General features: G+C 36.9%; 1 protein-coding gene across 1 annotated transcript in view; it reads left to right on the top strand.

The window, feature by feature from the left end:
• Window positions 1-18,267, top strand: part of RNF169 (ring finger protein 169) — a 95,452-nt gene that overhangs the window by 59,594 nt on the left and 17,591 nt on the right. Inside the window, exons 3-4 of the mRNA XM_059070802.2 lie at window positions 1,334-1,480; window positions 7,103-7,221. Coding sequence (XP_058926785.1) covers window positions 1,334-1,480; window positions 7,103-7,221 — 266 coding nt within the window. The remainder of the gene's footprint in view (window positions 1-1,333; window positions 1,481-7,102; window positions 7,222-18,267) is intronic.

Genomic DNA, 18,267 nt, shown 5'->3' with positions numbered 1-18,267 from the left:
GCCTTTCTGTCCTCTAAAAGTGAAATGCCCCTTTGTAGCCTGTGGTCATCTAAGATCATTAAAAGGCATTGATCTAAGATCATTAAAAGGCATTGATCTTTCATGTGGGCAGTTAGATAGACTTCAGGTTTGCTTTCTGCCTAGCTATGGATTAGCTTTCTTCCTCTTGTGTTCTTGTTTGACTTGGGCAGAGTTGGGAGTACATTATTTCATTTGAATCTCCTCCTGACGTAACGTTGTTTATGGTGTTCTTTGCATATTCATAACCTCTTGAATTAGACCCAGCATGTTAAAGACTAGCTCAGGCTTATTGGAATCATACCTATGGAAATTGGAAAGATAAGATTAAATCTTTATTGTTTTTTATTGTTATTGTTGTTTTTGTTTTTTAACCCAGTTGACAGCCAATGAAAAATATTTATTCTTTAGTTTTATTTTATAAGTATGATTAAAAATATTAATAGCCTAGAATTGCTTTCATATACATTGTCATTTAAATTTTATTAAAATCCCAGGCAATGAAAAGAGAATAAAGGGAGGTTAGGAAAGGGAACTCTTGATATACTATAAGTATATAGCAAGATACTACAGTAAATACTTTATATTATTGTCTCATTTATTTCTTACAACAATATCTGCAAAGTAAGTAGCATTATCTTATTTTGTAGGTGAGCATATGGTGGTTCATTTGCCCAAGATCATATAGCTGCTAAATAAGTGACAGAACCACTAGAACCCAGTTTTTAAATTCCCAAACCCATCTTATTTTCATAATGCCATGCTACCTCCCCCAAATGAGGAGCATATTAGTCTGCCTTAACTTTCTTTGTAGACAATGTATCTTGACCTATCCTGTGGATCACAAGATCCACATAAATTGTAGGACATTGGAACTATGATAAGCCATTTTTTCTGTTTCCAGTAGGCCCAAAGACCTGTCTTGCCTAGACCAACTTCTCTGGCCCTCTGTGGCCTACATCTTTGCTGTTCTCCTGGTCCAGTGCAGTTATATCTGGTTTATGGGAGTAAGGAAAGTTTTTAGGTTCCGCCTTTTTTGGCTAAGTAAATAAACCTTATTTTTTGATTATGTGTATTATCTTAGCCTTTGTGATTTCATATTGCTCAAGAATGCAGAGCAGTTAAATCTTAAGCCACGAAGGGAATGTTTGGCAAGATTCAAGTAAAAGTAGACTTAAAAATTAAGAGGGCTTTATATCAAATAAGAAAATAGTCTCAAAACTTTCCTGTTTGTTCTAATAGGCTACTGAGTAAAAGATGTTTTTAAGTGTATAGTTGCCTAAAACTACTGTCTTGGTGTGATTTGTATTTTTAGCTGAGAGAAGAAAAGTTACAAGAGGAGAAAACATCTGAAGATCAAATCCACAGGCTGTTACCAGAGGATACAGAAATGGGAAAAAGGAAAATGGATGAACAGAAAAAAAGAGATGAGCCATTAGTACTGAAGACAAATCTAGAGCGTGTAAGTAGATCACCTTTTTGATGGACACCTGCCTCAAAATCAGCAATTAGCCCAGGTGATATGGATCTGAAAAACCTTTGTTGGTGAACAGTAACAATCATTGACTGTGCAGCTTAAGAGTAGTGAAGAAGTTAGCATTCAGATGGAGAGCTGGAGAAAATGATTTGTGAATGGGACAATGAGACTTGTATGGAAAGATTAAGGGGGAACAGTGGGGAAAAAAGGTGAGTGAGAGGAAAATCCTTAGTATAGTTTACTACTTGTGGTAAGTTTTATACATGTATTGTCATTTTGATTTATGAGTTGTTATTTGACATCTGAGTTCTGTATGTGTTATATCCTCAACTAGATTTCCTTATAGTTTGTATTTTACTTCTCTTTACTCTTTATAATGCCCCAAACAGCACAGTTCTATTTTACAAAGTAGGTCCTCACTATTAGGTTACTTAGTTTAAACTTAACCTAATTATACTTCTAATTGGGCTAAATCTTGCCTGAATTTTTTTTCGTTACTTATTTACCAAGCAAATTAGTGGAAAATGTTGTAAATGGTATATTTAACTAATACAAGAAAGCACTTTTGGAGGATCCACTGATTACGGCTCAAATGGATGATTACAATTGTTTTTTTTTTTTTCTTTAGTAATTCATATTGGATTAGACATCTTCTATTACTTGCTATATGTGCTTAGCATACCTTTATAGAGTCATATCTATTAAAATGTTTTGTGATTCAGGCTTGTTAGTATTTCAGGCTATATTTTTAATTAGGTGGATTTAATAAAGCTTTACCATATATAAAGACAGACAACATACCAGAATAGAGGGGAAAAAAATCTCTAGACCTGAAGTCTGCCTGTTACACAGGTCCCAGCATTGTAACAGATTGTATAACTTTGGCCAGGTTACTTAATTTCTCTGTGCTTTAGGTTTACTCTTTGCAAAGGCATTTTTCCTGAACTTCAAAATTTGAGATTACTTAAGCTTTCTTGGATTGATAGTATTTGCTGACTGTCAATGTATATGTGGGGCTTTTTTACCCCAGTTATAATAATAATAATTGTTACTATTTAATTATTGTTAAAAACAACCATTTGCATTCCAAGCTTCTAAAAGATTCAGTTTAACAAATATGAAATGCTTATGTACTCGGTGCTCTGTTCATTGGGAACTACAAAAGGAAAAAGACTACTTTTGGAGAGAATACAGTTTATCTAGGAAGGGAGGAATAAAATATATGCTAGTCTTGTGCATATAGTATGTCTTCTGACTAAGCCCCAACTGTTGTCTGTAGTCTCTAAAGACCGCAAACTCTGCCTCCTCACCCCAACAGGACTGTCCAGTAGTGTCCTCAGGGAAAACAGCCCAGAAAGACATTTCTTTTTAGGACAAACCAATTTTGACAAAGAGAGCTTACTCTTTACTATGGTCCTTTTGATAGAAAGAACCTATTGTTTTCGGCCTTGCCAGATCTAGGTTTCCTCCAGGAAATGATCTCTAGTATTAATTCATAGCAAGGATGGGAAATTGCTCTAATTATTTTTTCTTTTGCCACTATAATCTTTGAAGTAGAAATTAATTACTTCAACCTAAAATTTAATCTTAAAAGGAATCAGGAAGTACAAATCCTGATTGGCAATGGCCAGTTTTGCAAAATTTCCTATACATTGAATAAAATCAGGTCTATGAACACTTTAAGTTTTAGATTTTTGTGATTTTACCTTTTTTCTGTTTGCTTTTATATTTTTGAGGACTTTTACAATTTTACTTTAAATATGTCAAGAAATTTTGGTGTTAAATCCCCCCGGGTTGGGACACACAGTTTTGAGGGCCTGAGCTTCCTGTGTCCCCCTTTGCCTGGCAAAGCAATAAAGCAGTTCTTTTCTACTTCACCCAAAAAAAAAAAAAAAGAAAAAGAAATTTTGGTGTTGAACAAATAATTTCATTTAGTTTAGCCAAGGATACATTCATATTGAGACTGAAAAGAAGCTCAAGTGGTCTCAGTGGAAAGCCAGCTGAAGGATTATATTTTATAGAGAGAGTATTATGATTAGAGCTGGACTGATCATTTCACCCTTCTCCAAAAACCTCAGTGGCTCCCCATTTCCTGTGGAATTAAATGAGAACTCTTCACCCCAACATTCAGGTCCTTAGTATTATTCTAGCTTACCTTTCCATTTTTGCTTACATCCAAGAACTCCAGGGAACAGAGCTGTTTGCTTTCTCCCAAATGTATAATCTATGCTTTCCTTCCTGAGAATCCTTGCTCTTGCATTTCATCTCACTGAAATGCCACTGACCTTACCTGTTGAAAGGCTATTTATCTTTCCATGTCCAGTTCAAAAGCTGTCACCTTCCTGGAACCTATAGGGATTCCTCACTTTTTTTCCACTCCCATCATCCATTCTCTTCATCTTACCTCTCCTCACTTTGTAACTTTTATAGGACTTACTTCATTCTTCCTTACATTATGGTTATTTGTGTGTTTGTGTTTCTCTACTTAATTTGTAAGTTTGTTAAGTATAGGAAATGTGTCTTACTGTTTTTTAAATCTCCCATAGTACCTTGCACATCACAAGTGTTTGATACGTGTTTATCAAGTTGAATCCAAATAGAGGAAGAAAAGTGCTTATTCTAGAAACAGTTATTTGTTCAGAAAGAAAATAAAATAGGCACGATGTTTAGTTTATTACGATTTGTTATGGTGCAGTTAATACCGAGAATAGTGCAATTGTTGGAAAACAATTTGGTGTAACAATTATAGTCATACCAAAGATTATAAAGTTGAAAGTGAAAAATTACTTATCATCCCATAACCTAGAGATAACTCCTATAAACATTTTGGTGAATATCCTTCCAGACTTCTTTTCTAAGTTTGTTTGTGTATGTGTGTGTGTGTGTGTGTGTGTGTGTGTGTGTGTGTGTGTGTGTGTGTGTATAAAATATATTGTTTTTCTTTTCAGAAAATGTAACCCAGTATACATACTGTTTTATAACCTTCTTTAATAAATTATAAGTCCTGACTGTCTTACCATGTAAATAAAGAATCCCATATCATTATTTAGTGGTCTGCTAGTTATTCTTTACTGTAGAATTTATCCAATTAATTTGTTTAATTGATCTGTTGATATTTTGCTATCTTAAACCACTGCTGTGATGAAATCCACATGTCTCATTAGTTCCTTATGAATTACTAGAAGTGGAATGATCAGATCAAAGGGAGTGTACTTTTTAAGACTTTTTGGTACTTATTATTCAGTTGACCTCCAGAAAGTTTGTATTAAACTTTGAACTTTAAAGTTTGTATTAAACAGTAGTAAACAAATGTGCTAAACTAATTTCCTCACACCCTTGCCAACCCTGGGTATTATCATTCTTTTAATTTTTTTTAGGCATAACATTTAAAAAAATATCATTTTAGAGATTTCCATTTTAGGAATCGTTAGTCCTATATGCTTGTTTTTATCCAAAGTTAAAGATGAGAGGTAAATATTTTCCTATCTTATGGCTCTAGGTTTTGTGAGGGTAGAAATATAGAGGGATTGGGGGTCAGGGTACTTTCTGTTTATATAATTATTTATTTATAATAATGTAAATTTATTTTCAACAATTAAAAGGAACCTGGCATATACCTATTATAATACCAGAGTTTTTTCTTAAAAGATTAATAGTATTAAAATTGATATAAATAAAATCTATCTTTTGTTGAGCACTTACTACTTGTGAGCTAATGCACTATGTGTTTTTAATGGTTAATCACAATATACGTAGTAGACAGATCATTTTTAATTTTATAGATGAGAAACTGAGGCTTAAAAAGGTAAAGCAACTAACCTATAGTGACAGTGATAGCTAAGTAATAGAGCTGGAATTTGAACATTCTTTTATTTGGTACTGAATTGATTATGCAGAAAGACCTAAAAAAATTGCCATTATTTATCCCCTGTTGAGTCTGTTGATGTCAAAACTTCTTCTTTCTTTGCAATAAATTTGGTAATGGGTTAGGGCTATTAAAGTTTCTCCAGTGAATAGTTTGTACAACAGGGTTCTTTAAGGAGTGATAGATACCCTACAGAATTGAAAAACTTCTCTGTAAATTGTAATCCTTCAACTGTTTCTTAAAGGCTGTTGGAAACATAGCCTGTTGTATGAATGTGCCTATCAACCTAGAGAATAACAAAGCATTTAAGGAATACAGGGTACTCTGAGCCATAAGATGCCTTGCATGCCTCTGTCTACAACTCTAACTTTGATAGTCATTTAATCATTAGAAAACTGGTTAATCATTAGATTATTAGACTTTTTTTGTTTACCTACTATATAATGGTATCAGAAGTTTTAAAGAAAAGGTGGTCACTTGCTCTCAAAGAGTCTGTTGTCTACAGTAGAAATCAGACTCCTAAATAAGAAGCTACAGTTCCGCGTGATTAGTTGCTCCCCCTATAAAGAAGACACTCATATTGAATCATGAGCAAATCCTCATATGTGTATGCAAAAGACACACGTAAAAGAAACTTTGAATGTAAATTTAAAGACTCAAAAAGATACTCTAAAATAAAATGAAGGTAAATGAATGAGTGTCAGCAAGATGGAAAAAGCTGATCTAAGTGTATTTGGAAGCGAAAGTGACATTTAAGATGCCTCTGAAAGGCCAGTGAGTATTTTATAGGCAGAGAATGTGGAAGGAGAAATCTTAGGCAAAGGGACTAATAGCATGTGCAAAAGAATAGGAGTTTTGAAAGACTATGATGGTACATGTGGAGAGTAGAAAGTAGTATGATTGCAGTAGAGCTCAAGGAGTGCCCTGTGTGGGAACTGGTGGGAGAAAAACTTGGAAGAAGAGTGGATCTAGCTTCTGAAGGTTATTGGATCATGCTGAGGTATTTAGACTTTACCCTGAAGTCACCAACGGTTAAGCAGGGGAGTGATGGGATTCTTTTTGTGTGTTTGATAATATGGAGGGGATTGGAGGGAAGAAAGACTGGAGAGAGCAAGACCCATAAGTAGATTATTGCAGTAGTCAAGGCAGAAGATGATGAGAATCTAAGGAAAGGCAGTGACAATGAGTATACATGAGAAGAGTTAGCTCTGAAAGACATTCAAGGAGTAGAATGGAGCAAAGTAGAAATAACGTGGAGGCAGTTTGGAGACAGATGCTCTGGATCACAGTGCCAACATTAACTACTTATTAACTGTACAATCCTAGGCAAATTAACTACTCTGAGCCTCAGTTTGCCGTCTGTAAAAGGTAATAATCCCTTAGTGGGGGTAGGTTAAAGAGTAGATGAAATAAAATATTTGGATGTGTTGGGGTACTCAAAACCTCTATACAATGTTATTATGATTTTGAAGAAAGGAAAGGAAAGAGTCATGGGTGACATTGAAGCTTCTAACTGGGCTGGTAGGGGGACTTAGAGAAGAGAAATATTGAGTTTGATTTTGGATATATTAAGTTTGAGCTGCATTTGGGATATCCAGATTGGGATCCCAAGAGGCAGTTGGAAACATAGATTGGAACTCAGAGAGAACATATAATAGAAAGAGAGATTTGAACAATAATAGCTTTGGGAGATTCCATGGGAACCCCAAATGGACAGTGTTGTCTCCCTTGTCTCCTGCCAGTGTCCTGCACGTCTCTCAGATTCAGAGAATGAAGAACCTTCTCGAGGCAAGATGATACAGACACACCGCTCGGCATTTGTTTCCAAGAACAACTCCTACTCCTTATCTTTCCTGGCAGGGTAAGAGACTGATACTGAATTCTTTCATTTTGGGATATGAGACAAAAGGGACTGGGGGAGCTTTAAAGTGTTTGTTGTAGCTACTTTGGGGGAGGTGGGAGTGAGGGAAAATGGGGGAACTCGTTTTCAAATATGGGTTAGGAATAAGGGGCTGACCTGAAATTTTAAAGAAAAGTAAATTTTACCCAATTCGGGTATCCTCAGGATAAGATTGTACTAATTGCTCTGCTGCAGAGTTGAACTTTCTTTTCTGGGAGGAAACAACAAAGCCTTCAACAGCCATTGATATTGAAGACTATTCCTCTTAATAGGAACTTGAGGCTAGAGTTGATTTATTTTCAATGCCTGGAACTAAAATATATATTGATAGGTTTCAAGAGGGCAAACTAAAAAGTTTTTAAGACCTTTGTCAAGGCATTTCTTGTTCCTTTAGACTTTGCAGGCCCTAGGGAGGAAAGGAAGGAGGAATTGGATGAATGTTGGGTGATGGAAGAATAATGAAGGGCTTGGTGGAAGGAAGGAAAGAAGGATGGATAGATGGATGGATAGATAAGTAGGTAGGTAGGTAGATAGATAGCAAGAGGGAAAGGAAGGGAAGAAGAAATGAAAGAAGGGAGGAAGGCTGGAAGGAATCATTTATTCAACAGACAGTAGGTACTACGTGCCATGCCCTCTCTTTTAATATAAAAAGACACAGTCTTTACCCCATTTTGTTGTCTTTTTTGATTTAAAGCTGGCATTACTCACCCTTATTTCTAGGGTTCTTCTCCTTCCCACAGCACTATGAAGTGTATCTCTCTTGCTGTTCCTATGAACATATACCTGGACCCTTTATATCTTAAGGCTTTTTATTGCTACTCACTAATAAATATGACCAAAAAACTCTACCAAGTTTAAGAATGTTATAAAGGTCATACTATTGTGATCCCTGTTGTTTTTATATCTGAATCCTTTTGGTATATGTTCTGATTTTCCTGTTCTTTCTTTTTCTTTTTTAAATTTTATTGGAGTATAGTTGATTTACAATGTTGTGTTAGTTTCAGGTGTACAGCAAAGTGATTCAGTTATACATATACATATATTCATTCTTTTTCAGATTCTTTTCCCATATAGGTTATTACAGAATATTGAGTATTTCCTGTTATTTCTGTGAGTAAAATTCGCTAAACCTCTCCTTCTCTTAAATGCCTCCCCTTCTCTGGGTGACAGTAACTCCTTCCAGGAAGGCCCTTTCCTAAACTGTTTATTCACTCATTTGACATTTGTTGAATGGCCACTGGATTGTAGCCGCTGTAGCTTGACTGATGAAATGAGAACCCAATACGTAAGATGTAAGCCAGTGTACTTAACCTTTTATGGTGATGATGAAACTCCTGCTTTGTGCACATGAGCTTGAACTGTAGATGCCCTGTAAAGTTAAAAAATTCAAGATTGCTTGACTAAGAATCGTCAGCTTCTGAATGTGTATGTGGATTTTTCCCCATTTATAGTGGGTGTATCTTAATGATTATTAGAGGGATCTACTGAAAAGAGAAAAAGATCATATTAATTCCAATCAAGTCACAATAAATATCCCCTGAAACAAATAAATGTTGCTTTAGGCAGTCTGTGATTAGTTAATTAACATCTCTTCATTTGAAATTACTTGGGAAAAAGGAAAATTTTATTAAAACCCAAATATGATGCCAAGGCCAAATTGCCCCAATTAATTGGAGTGGACACTGGATAGGTGAACTACTTATTACCAATTCCAGTCTCTACCCCTTAATTCATTCTTTTAAAGTGGGTAGAAGGTTAATTAATATGTTGTTACTTAGAAATGCCTACCAAGGAACTTAGAAAATTCTTCTCTAAAGCGCAAAATGTAAAGTCTATACAGAGGGGTGTGCTTTTGATTATGTGTGGCTCTGGAATATGTGAGGTATTATATCTTCTTTTCCTGCTCCTTGGCCCATCCTTGCCCTTAATATGTATCATTGAGTCACAGTGGGATTATAGGAAAATATTTACTTAACATGTTATTGTTAAGAAATGTTACAATCAGTATTATACATTTATGGATTTCAGCATTTATTTTTTCCAAATATCCAAGGTTGTGGGCTGAGTTCAGTTATTAGTACAGTTTTTTAAAAAAATAATTGGATTTGGTTGGTAGGGTTATCTTTTTAGGAAATAGTTTGCTGATGTCATGGAAACTTTAGGTTGGAAAATTTATTATGGTAATACTGTGAATTGCATCTCTTATTTAGTCAACATGTTTTACTTCTTAGTTAATATTAAGTTTCAATTCTAAATGATATTTAGGAAAACAATATGAAGTTGTTAGTGCTGACAATGAGATGAGGCATATGGATATATTAAAAAAAAATTAGCATGGTGATGGTTACATAGCGATGTGCCTGTAAACTTAAAATGGTTAAAATGGTAACTTTCATGTTATATATATTTTACCACAAGAAAAAAAGAATTAGCATTGTTAACAGTTTTGGGATATTTCAAATGCATTTTTTTCTGTCTGTTAAACAATAACAGAAGAATAGGTTTTTCTCTGCAAGTTTGTTTCCTAAAGAGAGTTCATCTGTAAAAACTTTAAAGTTTTTTACATCTGTATTTAAATCAAATTAATCTGCATTTATTTTACTTATCTACTTTATAAACTTTTCTTTCTTAAGCCCAAAAGCATGGAGTTAAGAGTGAGTAGTCCTGATAGGATAGTTATTTTGGAAGGAATCCATCAATAGATTCTGGCCAAGTCTTGCCAGTAGCTCAGTCTATTTTCATTTGAAACATTCAAAGCAAAGAATGTTTTGCAGCACTATTAATAAAGTTCTGTAGCCCTTTGAAAATGAAAGTTCTTCCAAATAGGCAGATAGAGTAATAGTTAACCCAAGGTCATTTCTAAGTAAATTATAAAATATATGTGAATTGAAAAGAATTAACCTGAACCATAAGATATGTAATTATAAAGTTAGGCTTTTATTTTAAATATCTGAAAAACTGGTTTGTTTATTTGTTTAAATTTATTTCCCTTCATTCCTCATGCCCTCTTCACCACTAGAAGAATCAAACAAAAAATGTGGTTGCAAGTTATTCTAAAAGCTCAGTCTGGAAAAACTTTCTCTGTTGAGCTACTGTCTTTTCTAAGAGCTACACGTTCAGTTGTGTTTTCCTCTTTGCTTTGGCTGTCAGGAAGTTTAGAATTAAGACAGAGTTTTCAATTCAGTCATCATGGCCTTCCAACATGGCATATAATTTAAAAAAATAATTTTTGGTGTACTCTTCTCATGTTTATTACTTAATGTGGTCTTTATTCTCTATTAACGCTCATTCTTTATGTATTTTTACTGTAAGTCACTTAAAATTCTTCTTGGGAATAGGGTATAACCATAAAAAGAAATATAATCAAACCATCTATCCTCCTTCCAGTTTAAAAAATGAAAAAAGAAAGTGATACAGTAATGCCAGTACTGCCATTCTGTACAAAACTGTATCTTAAGTAAATGGTGCCTAGTGAGATTCCTGGCATATGATAAGCCTTCAGTGAGTATAGCTGCTGCTATTTTGTTGTTATCTTCTTTTAGAACTCTTAGAACTGAAAAGGATATTAAATATTGTTTTATCTAATTCCTTTGTTTTATGGGTGAGAAGACTAGAGCTCAGCGAGAGACCATGGCTTGCCAAATCTTAGACTGCTAGAGTAGTAGGACAATGAGTTAGAACTGAGATTTCTTGGCTCTTTCCACTATACCCTTTTGTCCCCCATGACTTTCTTATAGATCCCTATGCTGCCTCTGCCCATTTTCCCACTAGGCTTTAAATCCTTTGCAAGCAGGGACAAAAATCTTGTTTACCATTGTATTCACAGTACTTAGTACAGTGCCTGGCACATAGCAGAGGCTTAATAAATACTTGTGGAATGTTTAATGAGATAGGTCTTGTGCCCTTGGGTAGGTTAAAGGGGGCTTTGTCAGAATTGTCAAACTTGCAGAGTCCCTAGGAGGGAGGACTCTGGGAGCTGTGGAGGAAACAGATTGGCTGGTGGCTGTTGTTTAGACTAGATTCCATAGGATTAATAAGGGATTTAGGGGGAGTCTAATGACCACATTGATAAAGCTTTTATACTATAAAGTTGCCTTTAGCTCTTTAATACATTAGCAGTAGCTTATGAGGATTCTTTTTATAGATTCTGTAAAAGAAAAATCTGTGTTACACTGAGTAATAATTAAGCCTTAATTAAGTAGAAATTAACTACATTATTTTGTTTTGTAATGCCCAAATACTTTAAGCCTGAGTCTGTGGTTCAGAGTGGGGTGCAGCAAAAGAGACCTGAAGTGTCTGTGCTTCCTCTAAGGTGTGTGTGTAAGGAGAGATAGAGACAGACTGACTGCAGACCCAGTCGTATTAACTGCATGCGCAGCCACTGTTGGAGTGAATTAAAATATGCAGACTTGTTCCTCTTTTTTAAAATGAACGAATGAAAATATAGATGCTTTCAGTGGACAGACACCAGACACATAAATGATGTGATACTGGAGGACTAGCTTTATTATTTTTTAATTAATTTATTTTATTTTTGGCTGTGTTGGGTCTTCGTTGCTGTGCACAGGCTTTCTCTAGTTGTAGCGAGCGGGGGCTACTCTTCCTTGTGGTGCACGGACTTCTTATCACGGTGGCTTCTCCTGTTGCGGAGCGTGGGCTCTAGGCATGCAGGCTTCAGTAATTGTGGCTCGCGGGTTCTAGAGCGCAGGTTCAGTAGTTGTGGCACGCAGGCTTAGTTGCTCCGCGGCATGTGGGATCTTACTGGACCAAGGCTTAAACCTGTGTCTCCTGCATTGGCGGGTGGATTCTTAACCAGTGTGCCACGAGCGAAGCCCTGGAGGACTAGCTTTAGAATTGATGAAAGGAGGCAAACCAGAGAGGTGAGGGTGGAGAAGCCAGTCTAGGGAGTTTTAGGGAAGTAGTGGTGTGAGCTTGAGTAAAATCAGTTGACCTCGTTCTGTATCATTTATGTAAAATGCAAGTTGTTATGCCCTGCCTATTGCTGGGCAGGGGATTTCCCTGAATGATTTCTTAAGATTCTTTTCACCTCTAAAACTGAAGTGTCTAGAAGTGGCTTAGAGCAGGGTTTTAAAAGATGTAGGAAATGTGACCAGGGCATGAAAAGGAAAGGGTAAGGGCAGTTAGTGAGTTCTGTAAAAATCTCAGGATTAGACTTAGCAAGTTATGTGTGGGAAATAGTCCAAACAGTAACCATGAGGGAAAGGAGACTATGAGAGAAAAATGAGGTAGTGATTTAAAAGAAACCACAAGGCCTGATGATGGCCTGCGGCAGGTCGTGTGTGTGCGTGTGTGTGTGCGCGCATGTGTGTGTTGGGGGAGGGATAAAAGAATAGAAGCGAATCAAGTGGATGAGCTGGTTAAGAGGACAAATCTTGTTAAGAGTATGGAGTATGGATGGAAAAGGAAGATAGCTTAAGGAGAAGTGATGTGGAATTTAAGGAGCAGGTTTTAGAGGTGTCAGTAATCTCTCTGCCTTACTAAAATAGGAATATACTGGTGGTTTTCAGAGGGGTCTGGCAGGATGGTGAAGGGTAGCATCAGGGAACTAGCTTTTTCCCAGGGCTTCCTGCCATGTTCAGTACTTTACATACCTCATTTCCTTTAGTTCTTACATTAATCCTATAAGATTTATAACATTCTCATTTTTCAGCTAAGGAAAATGCAGTTCAAAGAGGTTAAGTAACTCACCCCAGAACTTCTCACCTGAGTAAAGTGACATAGATGGAATTGGAACTCAGGTCTCTCTTGACTCCAAACCTGTGCTCTTGCTAGCAAACCATTGTCAGAACCCTGTGACAGAAGGCTCTGTGCTTATTAGCTCTTTGTCTTGAAATGATCTACCTTTACAACAGAAAGCTTCCTTCCTTCTGTTTGTTTAAATAATTTATACCCTGTGTTGTTCTAAAAAAATACAAGATTGTACAGAGGTGGGTAAGAAGCTGTCCAGTTATCCTGTTGTTTGAGAGGACTCAAATCCTTTTGCATTGCTCTAGGCCTTTTGAAATACAGCTGTGGAAACAATGTTCCTATCTATCAGCAAACAAATACTAGTGCATGTCCAGAATAGGCAAATATGTAGAGACAGAAAGTAGATCAGTGGTTGCTTTGGGCTGGAGGAGAAGGCGGGGTTTAGGAGTAATAGCTAAAGGGTATGAGGTTTCTTTATGAGGTGATGGAAATGTTTTAAGGTTGTGGTGATGGTTAAATAACTCTGTGAATATACTAAAAACCATTAAATTTTACACTTTAAAAAAAGAAAGAGGGACTTCCCTGGTGGCACAGTGGTTAAGAATTCGCCAGTCAATGCAGCGGATGCGGGTTCGAGCCCTGGTCTGGGAAGATCCCACATGCTGTGGAGTAACTAAACCTATGTGCCACAACTACTGAGCCTGTGCTCTGGAGCCCGTGAGCCACAAGTACTGAAGCCCGTGTGCCACAGCTACCGAAGCCCGCCCGCCTAGAACCCATGCTCCACAACAAGAGAAACCACTGCAATAAGAAGCCCATGCACCGCAACGAAGACCCAATGCAGCCATAAATAAATAAATAAGTTAGTTAGTTAAAAAAAGAAAAAGAAAGAATGCTAGTATACACAAGGCAGATAACCCAACAATATACAAGGGAAGGATTGTAACAAAATCTTACACATTTCTGGGTGCATGGCAGCTACACCTAGGCCTAAGGAAGCTGCTGCTTTTATTCAAGTACGTGTGTGGGGATGGGAGGCCTCACACACCCAGGCTAGGGGCTGAGAGGAGGATCCTCTCCGACCTTCAGCTTCTTGGTGGAACTCAGCTGTGCCAGACCTGAGAGTTTGATTAAAAAACTAATGTGGTATGGGTATGTGAGAGACAGAGAGAGTGATGAGTGAGCAATTAATAACATGAGCTATCTAATGTTTTATATCATGTAATACCATTTGAAAACCCTTTAAGCAGTGCTTTATAAGCATTAAATCTTCTAGCTTTCCAGCTGCATGTTTATACTGGCTGCTCCTCCTTTTCTTTGTTTGTAAGTCAGATGCATTGTGGTTGTGGGTATTTTTAACTTAACTAGAAATCCCAGAAACCATCTGGTCCCTTGGCAGTGGAAATTTTAAGCTAGTTGCCTTTCAGACAATGCTGCTGTCTCTTGTTTATGACTTCATTATGTGTTTGGAAGAGAGAACTTCTCTAGATGTGCTGCGTCTGTTCTATGGCAGAGTAGAGTAGAATGTAAGATCAGTATGCTGTGGTAGAAAGAGCACAGGCCTTAGAGTCTTGGAGATACAGGTTTAAACTTTGGCTTCAGCTGTGTGACCTGGAAAAATCACTTCCTTCAGTTCTTTGTCTGTAAATTGAGGATGCTGATTTATAGTGTTTCTATATGGATTAAATGAGATACAGTATATTTAAAACATACAATGCCTGACGGATAATAGATTCCTAATAAATGATGAAGTTTTTTTTCCTTTCCTTAAGGATGTCATAGGCATTTCTGTTTATATTTTTATTCACTTATAAGAAATTTATTGAATATATCCACTATGTGCCAGGCACTGTGTGAGGGTTTGGGAATATAGAAATGGATGTGCACAAAGGTGGGAGGAGTAGTTACTTCCTCTGTTTTTTAGCAAAGGTATTGTTTGAGCTCTTAAATCTTAGGAACATTATCAAGTTTACTGCTGATGATTCTCAGCCAGCATTGAAGCCTCTTAAGCTGACCAAATACTACAATAATAATATCTATATATTATGTTGATGGTTTACACGATATTTTCACATTCATGATTTTTGTGACTCTTCATGTGACAATAACAACATTGGGGGAATATAGTTATATAGGAACAAAGTTCATGTATGCTATTGAAATTGAGTTTGTATTAGTTTGAATATATTGTCTTCAATTAAGATGTTAATTGTAATTCCCCAGGGTAACCACTAAGAAAATAACTATAAAACATACATAGTTAAAGAAATAAGAAGGAAATCAAAATGGTGCAGTGGGAGATATCTAACACAAAAGAAGGCATTAATGGAGACATTGTGGAACAAAAAAGGTATAAGACATATAGAAAATACATAGAAAAACTGCAGAAGTCCTTCCTTATCAGTAATTACATTAAATGTAAATGAATTAAACTCTCCAATTAAAAGGCAGAGATTGGCAGAATGGATTTAAAAACAGTATAGTCCAAATATATGATGAGACTCACTTTAGATCCAGAGACAGAAGTAGGTTGAAAGTGAAAGATGTAAACAGTGACCAAAAGAGAACTAGAATAGCTATACAATATCAGACAACGTAGACTTTAGGACAAAAATTATTACAAGAGACAAAGAGAGGCATTGTATAATTATAAAAGGGTCAATCCACAAAGAAGATTTAACAACTGTAAACACATGTATGCCTAATTATGGGTCCATAAAATATGTGAAGCAAAAACTGACAGAATTAAGGGGAATAATAGACATTTTAATATTAATAGATGGAGACTGTAACATCCACTTTCAATGATGGGTAGACTATACAGATGAAAGATAAACAAAGAATATGGAAGACTTGAATAATACTGTATACCTAGCTAGAAACAAAATACCTAACTGATTAAAGAAGAAATTGAAAATCTGAATAGACCTATAACAAGTGAAAAGGTTGAACCAGTAATCAAACATCTGGCAAAGAAAAGCCCAGGACCAGATGGCTTCACTGGTGTTACTACCAAACATTTATAAAAGAATCAACATGAATGTTTCTCAGACTCTTTCAAAAATTAGAAGAGGAGTGAATACTTCCTGATTCATTCATTCTTTGAAGCCAGTATTACCGTGATACCAAAGCCATATGCAGACATCACAAGAAAAGAAAATTACAGACCAATATCCTTTATGAATCTATATTCCAGCACAACATTGGAGGAAGAAAAGTACAAGCTTTGATGCATTAGAGAGGGTAAGAGAAACACTTTGACTTAACCTGCATCACCCCTACCCCAGGGCAGCAGAACTCAGGTTCAAGAGAGATTTTCCTGGCTGGTGATTGCCCCTGTGGGAGAAAGTGAGAGCGTGTGAGTGAACACCTGGCTTCTCCAACTGTATAAGAAGCCCATTTCTCTCCTTCCTCAACCAGAGTATTGAATCATGATCTACATAACCTAGGGGAAGGAAGAGTCTGGGAAAGCAGCAGATAGGACTCTCAGAGGACATTAAAGGGATGAGGATCTTACTAACTACATTACAGACTCCACCCACAAGTCACTGGGGAAGCCTCACCTGTGGGTCCTCCCAACTGGCTCATGGGCACTCCCATCGCTCCACATGCCTAATTCACACATGCTTCCACCCTGTGGCCAGTTCCCTGTGCATGCTCCCAGTGGCAGTGAGCGAGTTTTGGCAAATGGCCAGTAAGCATGTGTAGAAAGCCAGCTAGAATCTGTGGGCAAGGGAGAGACCACAGATGGGCTTTATTGCCACCCTTGGGAAAACAAAATGGAGGCTGTCAGCTTTCGGCCTGGTGTGTTGGAGTATAAAGATAAGGCATACAAACTTGAGAATTTTGCCACAGAGGGAGAAAGCAAGGAGCTGGTGTATCCATAGAAGATCTGAGAAAATCCCAGCATCCCTACCAGAGCTGTTGGAAGGTTTTTCTCTCCTGAAGGCAGTTAGTAAAGTTTGGAGGAGGTGACTGCTACTTCAAATGTGAGGACAGCAATGCAAAACGTCAAGGAACATGAAAAATCAAGGAAACATGACAGCATCAAAGGATCACAACAGTCTTCCAGTATTGGATCCCCAAAAACATGGAGATCTGTGATTTATCCAACAAAGAGTTCAAATTAGCTGTTTTAAGGAAGCTCAGTGAGCTACAAGATATGAGGATATATGTATATGTATGGCTGATTCACTTTGTTGTATAGTAGAAACTAACACAACACTGTAAAGCAATTATACTCCAATAAATATGTAAAAATTAATTAATAAGAGCTGAGAACTTCCCAAATCTGGGGAGAGATTTGGATATCTAAGTTTGTGAAGCTCATAGGTCACCAAACAAACTCAACTAAAAGCCATTCTCTCCAAGGTACTGTATTATCAGGCCACCCAAGATAGCTGTTCTCTTGCTCTCTGTACATCCCCTACTCAACCAGTCCCTGCTTCACCTACACCCTACTCACATAACTGACCTTCCCTCTTAATCATAGAGCCTAATCAGTAAATACCTATATACTTGTACCCCTTCCCCACTCCCCATCTAGTGATTGTTCTAATCTTTAGATCAGAACTTCTCCACCATGATAGCTTATCAAAGGGGCAGTAAGGGGCGTGCTCCTCTGCTCGTTCCCTGGTAACTGATAAGCCAACCTGACGTCAATTCCCCCTATAACTGGTAACCTTCCTCTCCCCCTGGTAGTGAAGACCACTGCCATGTCTTGCCCACTGTCTGCTACACACAGTGGGGTGTCACTCCAGGACCTTGCTTCAGACATGTGAGATCCCTGTTTAATCCCATTAAACTATTGATGTCTCTGTTGCTGACTCTGGGCTCTTTCTTCCATCTTGAGGCTGGGCAAGTAGAGGGCTTGCAGGCCTACAGGGTATGGCTCAACAGACACATTATGATAAAACTGTCTATATAAAAGACAAAGTGAGCATCTTAAAAGCAGCAAGAGAAAAGGATTATAACTTACAAGGGAACTCACATAAGGCTATCAGTAGAATTCTCAACAGAAACGATACAGTCCAGCGGAGTAGGATGATATATTCAGAGCACTGAAAGGAAAAAAAAACCTGCCTTCCAAAATACTCTATCTAGTAAAGTTGCACTTCATATATGAAGGAGAGGTAAAGACTTTCCCAGACACACAAAAGCTGAGGGAGTTCATCACCACTAGACCTGCCTTACAGGAAATGCTGAAAGGAGTTCTTCAGGCTGAAACAAAATTAAACAAATTAGTAACATGAAAACATATGAAAATATACAACACTCTGGTAAAGGTAAGTATATAGT

This window comes from Kogia breviceps, chromosome 7 (assembly GCF_026419965.1).
Source record: "Kogia breviceps isolate mKogBre1 chromosome 7, mKogBre1 haplotype 1, whole genome shotgun sequence".
Classification (NCBI taxonomy): domain Eukaryota; kingdom Metazoa; phylum Chordata; class Mammalia; order Artiodactyla; family Physeteridae; genus Kogia; species Kogia breviceps.
The sequence above is the reverse complement of the archived record's forward strand: the minus strand, read 5'-3'. Positions and strand labels throughout refer to the sequence as shown.